The following is a 19,686-nucleotide window of genomic DNA, read 5'->3' on the forward strand; positions in this document are numbered from 1 at the left end:
AAAAGTACATAAATCTCTCGTCTCATGGGGTATATGAGGGTGGAAAGCACGGTAATTCGAAAATACTAATACAAACCTTAATGCTAAATCCTGAAGTATCCCTTTAATTATAATTACGCATGTACGTCATATACTATGGTATTAAAGGAGTAGTTCACTTTTAAAAAAAACTTTTGCTGATAATTTACTCACCCCCATGTAATCCAAGATGTCCATGTCATTCTTTAAGGTTTTTGATGAAAACATTCCAGGATTTTCTCCATATAATGGACTTCAATGGGAACCAAACAGTCCAAGGTCAAAAAGTGCAAAATGCAAACTGTTCAAAGGGGTTTAAACGATTTCAGACGATGAATAAGGGTCTTATCAAGCGAAACAATCGCACATTTAAAAAAAAACCTAGCTCTGAGTTTTTATTGATTTGCATTTTGCATTATATTAACCTAAAATTATATTTATTTTATTAAATATTGAAGAAGCAGCGTATCTTATGACAAAAGAAAACAAAAAGGTTTTGCTCACCTAGCTCTGTTCTGTGATGCGCGTTCGTGACTCTCTTGTTCAAACTCTTTTATCAAAATGAATGAATCTTTTTTTTGTGTCTATTGGTTCATTCAACGAACGAAATGAACGAGTTGACTCGGGAAAAGATTCATTCATTTTGATGAATGAGTTCAAATAGGACAGTCATTTGAGCTTATAAAACTTAAACTTTGTTGTTGTTTTTTTATTGAGCGATCGTTTCACTTGATAAGACCCTTATTCATCGTCTGGAATCGTTTAAAGCCCTTTGAACAGTTTGCACTGAAACTGTCTTTGGACCTTGAACCGTTTGGTTCCCCACTAAAGTCCATTATATGGAGAAAAATCCTGGAATGTTTTCATCAAAAACTTTAATTTCTTTTTGATTGAAGAAAGAAAGACATGGACATCTTGGATGACATGGGGGTGAGTAAATTATCAGCAAATGTTTTTTGAAAAGTAAACTAGTCCTTTAACATGCCTTTCCAAGGCCAAAAAAAATCATAGTATTACCATGGGACATGTATCAAAACATAGGGACACCCTGGTACTTTTTGGTATGTTCTTGCTCATGAAAAGCTACTTTATTGTGTTTCAGAATTTGCTATTTCTAAAGAATTGATATTTTCATTCAACCGCAGGTGGAGAGAGAAATTGCTATATTAAAACTGATCGAACATCCACACGTGTTGAAACTCCACGATGTTTATGAGAATAACAAATACCTGTGAGTTAGAACCCTTTCTCACTAATTCTCATAGGCTTCACTCAGAACACATTGTTATTTCTGCTTGCCTTAAAACATGTCCTCCACATTCATGCAGGTATTTGGTATTGGAGCATGTTTCTGGTGGAGAGCTGTTTGACTATTTGGTGAAGAAGGGCCGACTGACGCCTAAAGAGGCACGAAAGTTCTTCAGACAGATCATATCTGCTTTGGACTTCTGTCATAGTCACTCCATATGGTAAGACACAAATGTGCATACTCACACTTACACAAATAATGTAAATAAGAATGATAAATAAAATACAACAGTGCCCTGGGGTGAAGCCGTTTCATTTTTTTATTTCATAATATTTTGTTAGCTCGTGAAAATCATATTTTTCCGTTTTGTTGAAGCTATTGGCCACAAAATGGTCTTACATCACAAATGAGATTTCTTAGTGTTCTCAAATTGTATTTCTAAAATCATACTGTCTAAAAAGCAAAGATAATACAGGAATATACACCATTTATTGGTGGTTATTTTGAATATTGTATTTGAATATGGCCTTTTGCCTCAAGCTGTTTTCAACCAAAACCTTCTTTTTGTTTTCTTTTCTCATAAGATACGCTGCTTCTTCAACATTTAATAAAATAAATATAATTTTAGGTTATTATAATGCAAAATGCAAATCAATAAAAACTCAAATGAAAGTGCCCCTACTCTGTAAAAAAATATTTTCAAAATTTGTTATCACAACATATTTTCTTTTGTCAAATCAACTTTATAATAATTTATTTAGTTGAGATAACTTATTATTTTGAGTTTCTGATGGTTAAATTAATCTCCTTCATTGTGTTAACTCACTTTTTCCAGTTCAATGAACTTAAAATTTTAAGGCAGACCAGGTTACTTACTTTTTTAAGTTAAACCAGCAATATTTTTTACAGTGTTGTAATCGCAACATTTTTTCTTTTGTCAAATCAACTTAAATAATTTATTTACTTCAGATAACATATAATTTTGAGTTTCTGATGATTAAATCATTCTCCTTCATTGTATTAACTCACTTTTTCAAGTTCAATGAACTTCAAATTTTAAGGCAACCAGGTTACCTACTTTTTTAAGTTAAACCATCAATATTTTTTTACAGTGTATTGTGCTTTTTCGAATATAGCTTTCATGCAGTGTAGCCTTTTGTGATTGTAAAATCTCTGTAACGTTTTAAAGATCAAAGTGCACGATAAAGTTATTGTCTCCGAAAAGAAAGAAGTGCCGGAATGAGTCGTCAGCAATTCTAGACTCACTTCCTGTTACAAACCTACGTAACAATGTAACACATTTGCATAATGCCAGCCGATGGTCTTCATTGGCTGCCTGCGAACAACTTTTATTTTGACCCATCACCAATCGTTGTAGCTGAGACTGGAAGAGTTCATGTTGCTGTTCCAGTTTTCATTCATGCATTTCAAAAGGAAGAGGACTCGCGCTATAATCTATGTGGAAAAAACGACACCATCATTACTTTTCCTGTCACTGTGCATCAAGAGCTGTTTGGTAATGGACGTTTCATTTCTGACATGATGCACTGTAAGCTATCGACCAATCACAACAGACTGGGTTGTCTGACCAATCATCTCTCTTGGAGAAATGAGGTGATGTGCAATTTTATATTGGCGCTTTTCCACTACACAGTACCAGCTCGATTTGACTTGGCTCGGCTCGCCTTTGTTTGGTTTTCCACTGTGTAAAAGTTGTACCTGTGCCGGCTTTCGGGTTTTGAGCGAGCTAAGGCGAGCTGAGCCGGTACTAAAATGTGACATAAAAACAATACCGACTGCTGATTGGTCAGAGAGAATCGGCACCATTCACTGCGTCATTATTGCACGCGCCAGATGGAGTATCCAGAAAATCCCCGCCATTTTTAAATAGTCTGGCCAGAGATAGTTCCTAAACTTACCACTTTTATTATCATGGCAACTCGGAAGAATACGCCGTGGTCAAACGAGGAGGTGCAGACTCCGAAGCGAGGATCCAGTGAGAGCTTGATGGGGCAATGAGGAATGAAAGGCATTGCTATGACGACCGGGTACTATTTGTGGCGGTACTGTCTGCAATGGAAGACAGAGAGAAAAGCGAGCCGAGGCGAGCCGAGTCGAGGCGAGGAGAGCCGAGCCGAGTTGAGTCGAGCTGGTACTGCTAATGGAAAAGTGTTTTCTGACATTGGATGCATGTTAACCTATTGTAGGATACTCCAAAACAACATTAGACACCTTTAAAGCTACACTGTATAACTATTTTAGTTTATTCTTAGCTAAAAAAAAAATAAAAAAATAAATGTCCTCATTAATTAATATTTACTTCGTTCAAGTACTAAAGTATTCTCGTGAGTGTATAATATGCCATTGAAAATACATACGGGTAAGGGGTTCTAATGTCGGTCGCCATGTTGACCCTCCATCTTGAAAGTACATTAGCCAAAGAGGGACATACCCGTTAATTCAAGCTTTGCCTTTCGCGTTTACGTTTGAGTTAACACTCATGGACGAGGTCGAACTGGAAGCCATGTTAATCTTGGACTACTTTGGCCACCGTAGGAGTTAAAACTAAATCGGAATTGAGAGGAACAGAAAATAATATTCACTGGATGGTCATATACCTTTTCACCACTAGATGGGGGGTAAAAATCACACAGTGTAACTTTAAAATAGCATAATTGGGGCACTATAAAAATAAAAATATAAAGAACATATAAAAATACTAAGTCAAACAGTGATTTGATAATGTATTGTATATCGTATATATTGTATATGCTCATTTCCATGTGTGGTGGTTGTAGCTCTAGTCTCGAAGTTGAGCAGATACATGTTTATGCGTCTATAAAGACAAGGATGAGTGAAGTATTAATGTTTCAGAATATTTGTTATCAGAATTATAGAAATTTTCTGTGGAGGGTTGTTGATGTGTGACGTGTCCTCTGTGCTCTTGTAGTCATAGAGACTTAAAGCCAGAAAACCTTCTGCTGGATGAGAGGAACAATATCAGGATTGCTGACTTTGGCATGGCCTCACTACAGGTGGGAGACAGTCTGCTAGAGACAAGCTGCGGGTGAGTATTTTGTATGTGCGTGTGGTTTGTAATACTGGTGCTTGCTTTATTGAACATTGCAATAGTTATGGTTTATGACATGACAAATATTGTATGGATCTTTCCACAATCAAAATAATTGTTGGCAAATGCCTCTTGGATTAATGTTTTATACATATTCATACATATACATATTCATTTATACATATTCATACATTTAAAAGTGCAGTAAAACCACTCTTTAAAACTCACTTCAAAAAGACAAAATATGATCATGTTGATCCACATCGAAAGATCTGCCATCTTTACATCGTCAAACACATTGCCCATAGCGGTAGACGAAAAAATTATAATGATTGCCCAAGAACGAATGCACCTTTATAATATCCAAGTGTTGAATAGGGTTACTGTCACTTAGGCATTTTTTTTGTTGTTGCTAATATAAAGTTATTTTATATAGCCCAATCTAGCAACTAGAGAAGTAGGTTCGATTTATTCATGACAAACTTTGAAGTTGGCTTGACAAAGGCTTATTAAATTAAAAGTTGTAAATATTTGTTAAAGTTTGATGTTTAAATATATAGACTAGTGTAAGAAAAACAGCAAGTTAGCTAGGCATGATAGCATTCATAATATGTAAAGCATGGACATAGCATGCTAGTTATTATTAACATTTGGCTAACGTAATTTATGTAAAACATGTTGCTGGCATCTTTAATGTGTTTCTAGAAGTTGTTAGCATGTTTCTAGTATGTTTTAGCTGTTTTTGAGGTTTTTGCTTTAATGTCTTGTTAGCATTTTGCTATCATGATTTAACATTTTGCTAACAGGTTTTAACATGTTTTAACATGATGCTAGAATGTTTTAGCTCATAGCTAGCATGATGTTATTATATTTTAGCATGTAGCTAGCATTTTTAGTATGTTGCTAGCATTCTTAACACCTTGCTAGTCTGTTGCTTAGATTAGTCTGTTATGTTAAATTGGTAGATTAAAAAAATTGCTTGCGTGTTTCTAGCATATAATCACACTAAGTCAGAACAGCCTGAAAATCTGTGCAGAGTTGTAGTTTGAAAGGCAGCGTTGCCAGATCTGAGTTAGCTCAATATGGCCTATCAAAAAAATCCCAAAAGTTGCCTAATCACCATAATCCAAATCAAAACTCAAAATGTTCCTTTGTTATACTTAGTGATCATAAACACAGCTCAAAAATCTCCCTATCAGAGGCCCTCCTTAACAAAACTTAACTCTTAGTACAGTAACATTGATTGAATATACAAGCATTTCAGTCAAATAGAATTTATGCAATATGTCCAACCTGTGAACTTGGCAACCCTGGATTTAGGCTGCATTAATTTGAGAAATTTGGGGCCAGATTTACTAACAGCATGCGCCAGCGCAAACCCTCTTTTGGCATTGAAAAACTACTGTCAGGATTTACTAAACATAAGACACGCAGTGAGTGAAATATTAGCACTGACAAGGCATGAACAGGGTTATTTTTATGGCTGACCTTATTGTATATACATTTGTAGGAGTTTCCCTTTCAGACACAGAATTTATGTTTATATAAAGGTTAAGGTTAAGGTTAATGCTTGTCAATTTACTGGTATTTGCACCATTATTTACCACATAAAACCACCGGATGCTAATTTGCGCTGCTCTTGGTAGATTGCGTCGGTCATTATGAAAATGATTCGGCTGTGAAATGATTTTGATTTTGAAATGATTTGCGCTCTCCCGCTAATTTTCCCTGTTTATTAAATCTGCTCCTTGTACTCGGAAGAAGATGCAGCATTTTATCAAGTCGCCATTCCTATTCCTTACTCCTTAACTATATTTCAATTTCCATTTAAATAAATGCCGCAGAGTTTTGTTTTTTTTTTTTGTTTTTTTTTGTAAATGCAAATATTTGTAAAAAGCTATACCTTCTCACACCCTTCCATACTCTGTTTTTTCCCAAACTATTTGCAGATCTCCTCATTATGCATGTCCAGAAGTTATCAGGGTAGGTCCATAGACCCAAAAAGTAACATAGATGTTTTAAAGCATCTTTCTGCCTGAAGGTGTACCATTGACTTCACCACCCTGTCTGGCTTCTACTGTAGGGTGAGAAATATGATGGTCGACGGGCTGATGTATGGAGCTGTGGAGTCATTCTCTTCGCTCTGCTAGTGGTGAGGAGGAAATCGCTTCAGTTTTAAGGACAGCTTCTCAAAGGGCATTTTCCTTGTTTTTAAGCAAATGAATACACTCCTTGCATGTCTCTACCATCTGTGTTTATGTATGTGGGTGTTCCTGTCTGCCGTCCACAGGGCGCTCTGCCCTTCGACCACGATAACCTGCGGCAGCTGCTGGAGAAGGTGAAGAGTGGAGTTTTCCACATGCCCCATTTCATCCCACCCGACTGCCAGGCTCTGCTGCGGGGCATGATCGAGGTCGACCCTGAAAAAAGATTCACGGTGAGGGCATACTGTGGACTCTAAATAAGCATACTACTGTCTGAATAAGCATAATACTACTCGTGGCCTCAAGTAAGTAACTCGTGGCCTCAAGATATAGTTAGTATCTTGAGGCCACGAGATAGTATCTTGAGGCCACGAGTTAGTATCTTGAGGCCACGAGTTAGTATCTTGAGGCCACGAGTTACTATCTTGAGGCCACGAGTTAGTATGTTGAGGCCACGAGATAGTATCTTGAGGCCACGAGTTAGTATGTTGAGGCCACAAGATACTATCTTGAGGCCACGAGTTACTATCTTGAGGCCACGAGTTACTATCTTGAGGCCACTAGTTAGTATGTTGAGGCCACAAGATAGTATCTTGAGGCCACGAGTTAGTATCTTGAGGCCACGAGTTAGTATCTTGAGGCCACGAGTTAGTATGTTGAGGCCACGAGTTAGTATCTTGAGGCCACGAGATAGTATCTTGAGGCCACGAGTTAGTATCTTGAGGCCACGAGTTACTATCTCGAGGCCAAGAGTTAGTATCTTGAGTCCACGAGTTAGTATCTTGAGGCCACGAGTTAGTATCTTGAGGCCAAGAGTTAGTATTCTGAGTCCACGAGTTAGTATCTTGAGGCCACGAGATAGTATCTTGAGGCCACGAGATAGTATCTTGAGGCCACGAGTTAGTATCTTGAGGCCACGAGTTAGTATCTTGAGGCCAAGAGTTAGTATCTTGAGGCCACGAGATAGTAACTTGAGGCCAAGAGTTAGTATCTTGAGTCCACGAGTTAGTATCTTGAGGCTACGAGATAGTATCTTGAGGCCACGGGTTAGTATCTTGAGGCTACGAGTTAGTATCTTGAGGCTACGGGTTAGTATCTTGAGGCCACGGGTTAGTATCTTGAGGCTACGAGTTAGTATCTTGAGGCTACGAGATAGTATCTTGAGGCCACGAGTTAGTATCTTGAGGCCAAGAGTTAGTATCTTGAGGCCACGAGATAGTAACTTGAGGCCAAGAGTTAGTATCTTGAGTCCACGAGTTAGTATCTTGAGGCTACGAGATAGTATCTTGAGGCCACGAGTTAGTATCTTGAGGCCACGAGTTAGTATCTTGAGGCCACGAGTTAGTATCTTGAGGCCACGAGTTACTATCTTGAGGCCACGAGTTAGTATCTTGAGGCCACGAGTTAGTATCTTGAGGCCACGAGTTAGTATCTTTAGGCCACGAGTTACTATCTTGAGGCCACGAGTTCGTATCTTGAGGCCACGAGTTAGTATCTTGAGGCCACGAGTTACTATCTTGAGGCCACGAGTTACTATCTTGAGGCCACGAGTTAGTATGTTGAGGCCACAAGATAGTATCTTGAGGCCACGAGTTAGTATCTTGAGGCCACGAGTTAGTATCTTGAGGCCACGAGTTAGTATCTTTAGGCCACGAGTTACTATCTTGAGGCCACAAGTTACTATCTTGAGGCCACAAGTTAGTATCTTGAGGCCACGAGTTACTATCTTGAGTCCACGAGTTAGTATCTTGAGGCCACGAGATAGTATCTTGAGGCCACGAGTTAGTATCTTGAGGCCACGAGTTAGTATCTTGTTAGTATCTTGAGGCCACGAGTTAGTATCTTGAGGCCACGAGTTAGTATCTTGAGGCCAAGAGTTAGTATCTTGAGGCTACGAGTTGGTATCTTGAGGCTACGAGATAGTATCTTGAGGCCACGGGTTAGTATCTTGAGGCTACGAGATAGTATCTTGAGGCCACGGGTTAGTATCTTGAGGCCACAGGTTAGTATCTTGAGGCTACGAGTTAGTATCTTGAGGCTACGAGATAGTATCTTGAGGCTACGAGATAGTATCTTGAGGCCACGAGTTAGTATCTTGAGGCCACGAGTTACTATCTTGAGGCCACGAGTTAGTATCTTGAGGCTACGAGTTAGTATCTTGAGGCTACGAGATAGTATCTTGAGGCCACGGGTTAATATCTTGAGGCCACAAGTTACTATCTTGAGGCCACAAGATAGCATCTTGAGGCCACGAGTTATTATGTTGAGGCCATGAGATAGTATCTTGAGGCCACAAGATAGTTATAATTAATTTTTTTTGCCAAAGTGGGACTAGGTGGGCTCCGTAGAAAAATGATTACTAAATATTACTAAATTGCCGGTGCATTTCCTGATTTATTTGTAAACATCATTAATGTGATTGGATGTAAACCAGGTCAGAATTTGAAATTAATGGGGGATTGTGTCAAAATGTCACCTAAATTTATACAAATGCCCACAAAATTCAAGAAATGATTGTGAAAAAGTAGTCGTATGACATCTTGCTTTTTATATATAACATTTAATGATATTAATTAAAATGGCAAGAGAGCTGTTTTCACAAATATTAGCAAGATTGTAAATGTGATTATTTACTATTTATTTATGCAGTTGTAATAGTACCAATTTAGACACCTCTGCAGTGCAACGATGAGCTTTGTTGTTTTGGTATCAACACACACTGCTCTTGGTCTTTATGGCGTTATATGTGTGCCTCAATCCTGAGCGATGTAATTGTAATTTTCCGATTGGTTGATCTTGTGACACACTTGTGTGTCAAGAGTTGAGCGCGCACAGAATTAAGAGGTTGAGAGAGAGAGAGAGAGAGAGAGAGAGAGAGAGACTTGACAGGAGCACAGAGAATAAGTTTGAGAGAGCACCTGTAAACTGCGTGAGAGGGGTTATTATTGCACGTTAATATGGATAATAGCAAATACATTTATTGAACACAGAATCGTTTTTTTCTTTGCTCATATGAATTTTTTTGCGATTGTTAATTTCTGTTCAAAATATAATGCACTGTGCTTGCAGAATATAGTTCTCTCTGCTCAAAACTTACAATCACTCGCTCAGGATTTCTTGACTTGGTCTCGGTTTAAGTGGTCTTCACGACAACACTACTTGAGTTATAGCGCCATCTGCCTGTCAGCAGATTACAGTATTTACACCATCTGTTGTCCTTTCTCTGCAGCTTGAGGCCATCCAGACACACGCCTGGTATCAGTAAGTATTGATGATTTATACTCTATGACTGTGGTTATTTGTGTGTTTATGGCTGTATTTTATGAATGGATCTCGATTTCTATTAAAACGATTTCAGCCTGTGTCTTTCACAACTGGCAAAATCGCAGTTGATTTGTGCAGGCAGCTCACGTTGGTCTGTGTGTTTGTTTGTGTGTGTGTGATCAAGAGCTGGACGCAATGAGCCGTGTCCGGAGCAGCCGCCACCGAGGCGTGTGTGTATGGGCCGGATCATGTCTATGACAGAGCTGGACCCGGATGTGCTGGACAGCATGTATTCTCTGGGCTGTTTCAGGGACCGGGTTAAACTGGCCCAAGACCTGCAGCGTGAAGAGTGAGTGCGAGTACCATGCACATTTTCACCAGAAAACTACTTAATGTTTAACATTTGTATTATTTATCTCACTCCTTTCCTCAGAGATAACCAAGAGAAGATGATCTATTATCTCCTGTTAGACCGTAAAGAGCGCTATCCCAGCTATGAGGACGAGGATCTTCCTCCGAGAAATGAGATTGGTTTGTGTCTTTTCCCCTCGATTGTTCATTTACACAGTTAAACGAAGGGTTAAATTAAGTGCAGTTTATAGAATCCTATGTTTTTGACAGTTTTAACTAATGGTCAGCATCAAGTTACATGTACTCATGTGAAACCATGTGGCCATTTCCATTTATACATTTGGCAGATGCTTTTATCCAAAGCAAATTACTGTATTTTCCGGAATACATCTGAAATGTGCTGCGACTTATTTTCCGAAGTGACTTCTGTGCCCTTATTATGCTACTTTCAAGGCTACTTATTTTGTTTTGGAAGTGTCCTACAGGGGTTTTACATAAATCAAAGGAAAAAAAAACTCTAATTTTCTCATAATATTCATTTCACCGCAGTCACCTTAAAGGAGTAGTTCACTTTTAAAAAAAAAATTCTGATAATTTACTCACGCCCATGTCATCCAAGATTTCCATGTCTTTCTTTCTTCAGTCGAAAAGAAATTAAGGTTTTTGATGAAAACATTTCAGGATTTTCTCCATATAATGGACTTCAATGGGAACCAAACGGTTCAAGGTCCAAATGAGAGTTTCATTGCAAACTGGCAAAGGGCTTTAAACGACACCAGACCATGAATAAGGGTCTTTCAAGTGAAACGATCAGTCATTTAAAAAAAAAATATAACAAAGTTTAAGTTTTATAAGCTCAAATGCTTTTATAAGCTCAAAATGAACGAATCTTTTTTCGAGTCATTTGGTTCATTCAACGAACGAAATGAACGAATTGACTCAGAAAAAGATTCTTTCATTTTGATAAATGAGTTCAAACAGGAGAGTCACGAACACGCATCACAGAACAGAGCAAGGCAAGCATTCGAGCTTATAAAACTGAAACTTTGTTATATTTTTTAAATGAGCGATCGTTTCACTTGAAAGACCCTTATTCATCGTCTGGAATCGTTTAAAGCCCTTTGAACAGTTTGCACTGAAACTGTCTTTTGGACCTTGAACCGTTTGGTTACCAGTAAAGTTCATTATATGGAGAAAAATCCTGGAATGTTTTCATCAAAAACTTTAATTTCTTTTCGACTGAACAAAGAATGACATGGACATCTTGGATGACATGGGGGTGAGTAAATTATCAGCAAAAGTTTTTTGAAAAGTAAACCACTCCTTTAAGTGGATTCTCAGTGCTGAAAAGTGTCTTCTCGACATGTAGACAACACAAACCATCCAGTCTCCGCTACAACTACAGTGTTTGAGTGTCAAAGTTCACGGACAGCCAATGAAGACCATAGGCTGGAATTTTTTGTTTTGTCACTTAGGTTTGTAACAGGAAGTGAGAGTGGAATTACTTACGACTCGTTTCAGCAGTTCAGAATCTATTCTTTCCTTTAAAAGCCGGTTGCACTCGCGCCATGGCGGATTCGCTATTTACAAGACGGAATTTGCATATGGAAAAACTGAATGCGTCTCCAGAGGGCAAACGGATTTGCTCGTGCGCGAGGTTAAAGCGCGACAGGATCAGCAGGACAAATCGGACTCAACCATTACTTTATGTACACAATGCTAATCTTTTACATTGAAAAGTCCCTGTTTGTGTAATAAGCAGAGTGCACGCGCGTTGTGGACCCGCCTATAGAAAAAATATATATATTGCGGGAAATATCTATTTCAGTTGCCTCAAAATAGCAATGCGCCAACAATGCGCCTGAACTCATCTCATTTTCAGACCAGCACCCCATGGGCACACAAATGGCAAATCAATGTGACGCAGGACAAGAAAATGATAACTGCGTCAGGCTGAAACTAGCAAAAAAACACTTGCGCCTGGCGCGCATTGCGCAGGATGATACACTCTAAAAAATGCTGGGTTTTTTAACCCATCTTTGGGTCAAATATGGACAAACCAAGCGTGCCGCACAAGCCCTCAAAACTGAAGCCAAAACGTCTCGATCGCCCCCCTATGACCGAACCTAGTATAGCTCATAACCCCCATGTTATTCAATGGGACGCGAGACCAACTAAACAATTAAATTACACTTCACATATCCTTTTTCCGCAGATAGTTTCTGCCATTGACTGTAGTTTCTATCACGTTGATGTAATTTCAAGTGTTCGTTTTTAAAAATAAATTAGTTTTGAGTTAGTTATGTGATGATAAAAACGGTGCTCTGACATCATGATTGACTGCTGTGATTGACAGGTTCTCTGTGCAAGGTAGTCACTGAAGCACCAGTGGACTTTTTAATAATGTTGATTATCTGGTTAGTAGTTGTATTTACCTTATTTTAACGAGGTTCTGCAATCAGCAGACATCATTGGAGAAGAACGAAGCAGACAGAGGACACTTAATGAAAATGCGGGGCGTGTGCTTGCGTTCAGCGAGAATGAGGGCGGGGCCTTGATTCCGCGGCTTTACTTCCTGCTCACGACTGCGCATGACTGGTCCCGAAACATGCAAGTGCGCAGACTCAAGTTCCAAGATGTCAGCGTCATATCGAGACACTGGCGGCTTCAGTTCTCTCCGATCGAAAAGAGCGAAGGGGCGTCGTCCATCTTTTTTTACAGTCTATGGGACAAACTCAGCCATTGGGATAAATGTTTAAATTACATTTTTAACACAACATTTGGCTTTGTCCATATTTGACCCAAATTTGGGTTAAAACAACCCAGCAGTTTTTAGAGTGTTGTAGGGCCCAATAACTTTATTTTTCACGCACTTTTATCTTTAAAACTTTGCAGACATTTCACATTCACGAACAGTTACAATGAAAGCTAATATTCGAAAAAGCATAACAGGGGCGCTTTAAAGGGATACTCCACCGGGTTTTCATATTAAACTATGTTATTCCCTTAACTAAGACGAGCTGATGCATACCTCTCTCGTCTCAGTGCGTGCACTCATCGCTCTGTATTGTCGCAAAACTATGTTAGCACTTAGCTTAGCCTAGTGCATTAAATATGGGCCAGAAAGAGAAGCGACAAATCACTTCCTCGTTTTCCCTATTTAAACACAGTTACTCGATTAGTGTAACTCGACCTAGGCTGGTGACACAAAATAAAACGTTGTGTTTTTCTAAGCGTTTAAAATTGATGACTATATTGTATGGCGGAATACCATAAAAAGTGCTTTGGAGCACTTCAACTTGGCGCAATAATACCTTCACTCGTGAAAAGTCCTCTTACCGGCTCCCGCTTCCTCGCTCTCCCCCTCCCTCTTATTTCCGTCAATGCAGCCAACGTGACATGCGACAAAGCGGGAGCCGGTAAGAGGACTTTTCACGAGTGAAGGTATTATTGCGCCAAGTTGAAGTGCTCTAAAGCACTTTTTTATGGTATTCCGCCAAACAATATAGTCATCAATTTTAAACGCTTAGAAAAACACAACGTTTTATTTTGTGTCACCAGCCTAGGTCGAGTTACACTAATCGAGTAACTGTGTTTAAATAGGGAAAACGAGGAAGTGTTTGGTCGCTTCTCTTTCTGGCCCATATTTAATGCACTGGGCTAAGCTAAGTGCTAACATAGTTTTGCGATAATACAGAGCGATAGAGTGCACGCACTGAGACGAGAGAGGTATGCATTAGCTTGTCTTAATTAAGGGAATAACATAGTTTAATATGAAATCCCGGTGGAGTATCCCTTTAAATAACGCAATTAACATCAAGAACGCAACGTACATCGCAGCCTATACATCATCAAACTAAAATGCAGTCAGCCAAGCATAAAAAGTTAAAGAGCTCAATTTATCTTTATTTAATATGTACATTTTTCATACTTCTTCTGTATACTGTTACATTTGAAGGATTTTTTGTGGAGTGAGCGGAAACGAAAAAAACGTTTACAGTGTTTATAATGTTTGTAAACGTTTCGTTAATTCACAAGTATTTTACAATATTTCTGAATGTAATGTGACTTATGTTTTTTTTTTTTTTTTTCAACAATGCAATTGGATCCGGTGCGCCTTTTCCGGAAATTACAGTGCATTGCATTCATGGTATACATTTTATCAGTTTTCCTGGTAGTTGAACCCAGAGCCTTGGCATTGCTAGCGCCATACTCTGCTGTTTGAGCTACAGGCAAACTGCGAACGTTTTGTCTTTCTATATAGACCCTCCACGGAAGCGCGTAGACTCGCCCATGCTGTCCCGTCACGGCCGCTGCCGGCCCGAACGGAAGAGTCTGGAGGTGCTGAGTGTGACGGAGCAGGGCTCTCCAACACCCCCACGCAGAGCGCTGGACACCTCCACGCACAGCCAAAGGTACACACACACACTCACATACATGCTTTAATGCAGATATGGAGCTTTGAAAATATTGATTTAGCTCTATTGATTCTTGACCACAGATCTCGATCTGTTAGTGGAGCATCAACTGGCCTTTCGTCTAGTCCTCTGAGTAGTCCCAGGGTAAGTGCCTGTTTGCCAACCTTTTCTGTTAAAGGGATTGTTTACCAAAAATGACAATTCAATCATAATTTAGTCACCATATATTGCTATTATGAATACAGAGTTATTTAGCAGCAGTGTTGACAAAACTATGATTTTCCCGATACATATTGATACAGAAATATTTGCAATGGATTCGATACTCATTTTCTGCAGACAGTCTCTCTTCTAGTATAACTGTGCGTTCACACCGAGATCCGGCGGCGAGCTATGGCGAGGGCCGCGCGGCGCGTCTTGCACGGCGAGGAGAGTTGAAGTCAGTTCAACTTTATGGTAATAAGCAATGACACGGTTCGGCGGCAACCAATCGGAACGTAGAAGTGCTCCGTTTGAGAGAGAGAACGCAGTCCTGTAAACTTTAGTTCCGACCACATTAGTTCCGGAGCAAAATAGAGGAGGTTGATCATTTGAATTTGATAAGAGGGCGCACAACACTTCATTTCACTTTTTCAGCGGGAATGTAAATTACAGGATAGTAGCACTTAAAGGGTAACTAAACCCCTGGTCAGAGCCTGACTCCACCCACTAGCAATATTTGAAAAATGCTGAAAAAATGGGCAGACCCCAGCGGGGCTAGGGGGCGTGCACCTGAGACCCGCCGTGAGTGACAGCTGCTGTCAGACTCTAAAATAGAGCGAGACTGGAGTGACTCAAGTAGCTGCCTTTGCAACAGAGCGGCCATTTGAAGTCGAGGACTTTTCTCCCTCACCTTCACCTTCACCTGAAGTGGATGAGGGTGAATTGTATGTAGACACAGGGCCAAATCCATTCGAGCTGCTGGCTCAAACTGCGGTCTTAACTCCCGCATCGCGACCGGCATCTGATGAGTTATGTCGTCGAGTTGATCTCAATAGCGCACGCTGGCATATATTCATATTGATATTATGCCGCTATATGAAAAAATCCAGCAAAATGCACCGGCTCGTTTGTCGACCCCAGAGGATTAACTAACTAGATGCTATTATATGCTATCCTGATCGTTTTCAATACTCATAAATCCAACTCCTGACTCGCTACAGTAGTTTTGACGGAACCAGATGCTTTTATACCAGGGGCTGCCAAGGGCGTGGTGAGCTCGCACCAAGGGTGTGACAAGAGTGCGTCTAAGAGTTCGCTACGTCAGCAAGTACCCCTACTGCAGGAGCTTTCCGTTTAACCTGAAGAGGGCAGCACTCAGACGTTTTTACACCATATATTTGAAAATCAAAACACTTTATACTCAATTGTCAAAAAATGTACTCGAATCAATGAACAGCATTTATGAAGCTCCATTCTTACAGATCATTAACTAAAAAAAGTTGTTTTGGTGTTTAGTTACCCTTTAAAGGAGTAGTTCACTTTTCAAAAAACGTTTGCTGATAATTTACTCACCCCCATGTCATCCAAGATGTCCATGTCCATTCTTTCTTCAGTCGAAAAGAAATTAAGATTTTTGATGAAAACATTCCAGCATTTTTCTCCATATAATGGACTTCAATGGGAACCAAACGGTTCAAGGTTCAAAAGACACTTTCAGTGCAAACTGGGTTTTAAACGATTCCAGATGATGAATAAGGGTCTTATCAAGCGAAACGATCGCTCATTTAATAAATAAATAACAAATTTTAAGTTTTATAAGCTCAAATGCTCGCCTTACTCTGTTCTGTGACGCGCGTTCGTGACTCTCCTGTTCGAACTCAGTTATCAAAATGAACGAATCTTTTTCCGAGTCAATTCGTTCGTTTCGTTCGTTGAATGAACCAAATGACTCGGAAAAAAGATTTGCTCATCAAAATGAACGAGCTCGAACAGGAGAGTCACAAACGTGTTTCACAGAACAGAGTAAGGCGAGCATTTGAGCTTATAAAACGTAAAATTTGTTATTTATTTATTAAATGAGTGATCGTTTTGCTTGATAAGACCCTTATTCATCGTCTGGAATCGTTTAAAGCCCAGTTTGCAGTTTGTACTGAAAGTGTCTTTTGGTTCCCATTGAAGTCCATTATGTGGAGAAAAATCCTGGAATGTTTTCATGAAAAAAGAAAGACATGGACATCTTGGATGACATGGGGGTGAGTAAATTATCAGCAAAAGTTTTTTCAAAAGTGAACTACTTTAACCCTGAACACAAAAGCCACACCACAAAAATAACAATCGACATGCTTGTTTGCTTTGCGGCCCCTTTAAATACAATTTCAAAAAAGATCACGTATTCGATCTACGTCAGAGCATCAGAGCGTCCACGAATCTTTCCACGGCGTCGCTGGAAGGGCGGTGAGAGCGAATTTTGCCGCTCTCGGCGGCGGCGGCGGTGTGAACGTACGGTAAGTATATAGTTTGTTACACTGTGTGTTTAAGAGCACTGTATTGTGACACGCTCACAGGTTATGATGCTGTGTTTTTAAGCGTCTCAGAGCGACTCGATTCAAACTCTACATGCGTTTGGGAACGCAATTTCATAATTCGCAATCAATCTCCAACATGTTTTTCTCGCAGCATTTCAATAAATTTGTAATGAGATGCGTTTGTAAACTTGTTGTCACAAAGATGTAAAAGGCTTCCCTAATTTTTTTCGCCAAAATAAAAGCCTGAGTGTTCAACACTCGCAAGTGAAAATATCAAGACAAGAATTGCAGTGTAAAGTAAAATAATTAAGTGCTTTTTATGAAATATTGTTTTTTTTTTATTTAAAGTGCAGTTGAATTACAATAGTAATATGTTTAGTAATGATAATATATAATTGTTTTTATCATGTAATCCCACTGACAGACAGCTTCAGTTGATAAGAAAATACTTTGTTTGTGGTCAAAAGTAAATGAACTTACTGTTCCAGTTTTATGCCCTTAAAGGGATACTCCACTTTTTTTGGAAATAGGCTCATTTTACCACTCCCCCAAACAGTTGAGTTTTACCGTTTTCGAATCCATTCAGACGATTTTCTGATATTTAGAAGAATATCAGTAACCAGAGAGTTTCTGATCCCATTGACTTCCATTGTATATATTTTCTCCTATATGTAAACTGAGCCTATTTCCAAAAAAAGTGGAGTATCCCTTTAATGTTGTGACTTTTTTTTTGAAAATGGTATTGAATATTGATGTTTTTCAATTATTGTATCGAAGTTCGAAATTTTTCAAAATAATTATAAAAAAATACACAAAGTAGTCTATAAGACTTGTGTGTTAGATTTCAAGTTTTCAAGCCCTATATAGCAACAGACTATAATTTTGACGCTTTACAATAAGGTTTTGTTTAACATTAGTTAACATGAAAAATACTTCTAAAGCAAATATTAATGTTAATTTCAACATTTACGAATGCATTACATTCAAAAGAGCTATCTATTAATGTTATTTAAAGGATCTGATCTAAAATTAACAATGGTTAACAAAGATGAATATAAAACTGTTAGCTAATGCATTAAACAACTAATGGGACTTTATTTTTTAAAGTTTAGATGTATACATTCACTAAAGTTAAAAGCGTTCAGTTAGAATTTTGTTTGGGCTTCTTATATCTTTATGACACAAGTTGAATACTTAGCCTTTTTTCATTCACATTTCCTGAACCGAGTTAATATGAACATGCACATCAGTCAGTCTTACACACACACACGTCCCCAGACACCATCACTGTGCACTAATCCGTATCACCTGCCATTGCTCATTTTCACTCCTGTTTCTCTCTCCATCTGCCACGGCCTTCACTCCTCCACCCGATTCTTCTCCTCCTCATCCCATCAGAGCCCTGTCTTTACCTTCAGCGAGCCAGAGGTAGTTGCCGCCACCAAAGCGGGAAGCGGCAGCACCGTCACTCGTCCCAATCGATCGCATGAACCCAAAACGCAGACGCTTCCATCTAAAAATGCACCTGAACGCCCCCAACTCCAGTCCATGAAGTCCCTCCCCCTGCCCGCCTCCACTTCCCGCTCTCCCTCCCCTTCTCCCCTCTTGTCACCCATTCCCCGTTTCCTCTTCTTTCCTTCTCCATCTGCGGTGCTGAAGTCGGTGACTAAAAGCTTGTATCCCATGTCTCAGGTCACCCCTCAGGGCTCTCCCCTGCCAACCCCCCTGGGTACCCCTGTGCATCACCCCCACCCCCCCACCGCTACCCCACCCTCCTCCTCCTCTTCCTCTTCTTCCTCCCGAGCCGAGGGAGGGAACGTGGGCGTGGGCTCACTCTCCTTGACCCCACCCTCTAGTCCAGGGGGAGGCGGCGGCATGGCGGCCAGTAGCTCCGCCCACTGGAGGACACGCCTCAACTCGCTGAAGAACAACCTGTTGGGGTCGCCGCGGTTCCACCGGCGCAAGCTGCAGGGTGGGTGCAGGTGCCGCTGGCGTCACGTTTCCGAAGTATTTCATCGAGTAGCGCTGGGGTTTTCAAACTTTTTGGTGCCATGGAGCCCTAAAGACCCGTTTCTGGTGATGAATAAAAAATATTACATCTGGAATATATTTACCTTCTATTAAAGGAGTAGTTCACTTTTAAAAAAACTTTTGCTGATAATTTACTCACCCCCATGTCATCAAAGATGTCCATGTCATTCTTTCTTCAGTCGAAAAGAAATTAAGGTTTTTGATGAAAACATTCCAGGATTTTCTCCATATAACGGACTTCAATGGGAACCAAACGGTTCAAGGTCCAAATAAGAGTTTCAGTGCAGCTTCAAAGGGCTTTAAACGACAATGAATAAGGGTCTTATCAAGGAAGGACCCTTCGAGTCATGACTCGAAAAACGATTTGTTCATATTGATGAACGAGTTCGAACACGAGAGTCACGAACGCGCATCACAGAACAGAACAGGGCGAGAATTTGTGCTTATAAAACTTAAACTTTTTTATTTATTTTTGAAATGACCGATCGTTTCGCTTGACAAGACCCTTATTCATCATCTGGTGTCGTTTAAAGCCCTTTGAAGCTGCACTGAAACTCTCATTTGGACCTTGAAC

The 19,686-nt window shown here is 39.7% G+C and overlaps 1 protein-coding gene across 6 annotated transcripts in view; it reads left to right on the top strand.

Moving 5' to 3' along the window:
- The window catches only part of brsk1a (BR serine/threonine kinase 1a), a 29,815-nt gene that overhangs the window by 2,506 nt on the left and 7,623 nt on the right, over window positions 1–19,686 (top strand). For 2 of the 6 annotated variants that reach the window (XM_089121805.1, XM_089121806.1), the window contains exons 3-15: window positions 1,164–1,249; window positions 1,347–1,487; window positions 4,218–4,334; window positions 6,287–6,320; window positions 6,421–6,489; window positions 6,628–6,774; window positions 9,771–9,802; window positions 9,990–10,154; window positions 10,239–10,336; window positions 14,292–14,306; window positions 14,421–14,571; window positions 14,658–14,718; window positions 18,480–19,053. In XM_089121805.1, coding sequence (XP_088977931.1) covers window positions 1,164–1,249; window positions 1,347–1,487; window positions 4,218–4,334; window positions 6,287–6,320; window positions 6,421–6,489; window positions 6,628–6,774; window positions 9,771–9,802; window positions 9,990–10,154; window positions 10,239–10,336; window positions 14,292–14,306; window positions 14,421–14,571; window positions 14,658–14,718; window positions 18,480–19,053 — 1,690 coding nt within the window. The remainder of the gene's footprint in view (window positions 1–1,163; window positions 1,250–1,346; window positions 1,488–4,217; window positions 4,335–6,286; window positions 6,321–6,420; window positions 6,490–6,627; window positions 6,775–9,770; window positions 9,803–9,989; window positions 10,155–10,238; window positions 10,337–14,291; window positions 14,307–14,420; window positions 14,572–14,657; window positions 14,719–18,479; window positions 19,054–19,686) is intronic. The other 4 variants (XM_039658289.2, XM_039658291.2, XM_039658292.2 and 1 more) reach the window with 3 other exon arrangements.

The sequence above is a fragment of the Pimephales promelas genome, chromosome 17, assembly GCF_988280905.1.
Source record: "Pimephales promelas chromosome 17, fPimPro1.hap1.1, whole genome shotgun sequence".
Lineage (NCBI taxonomy): Eukaryota > Metazoa > Chordata > Actinopteri > Cypriniformes > Leuciscidae > Pimephales > Pimephales promelas.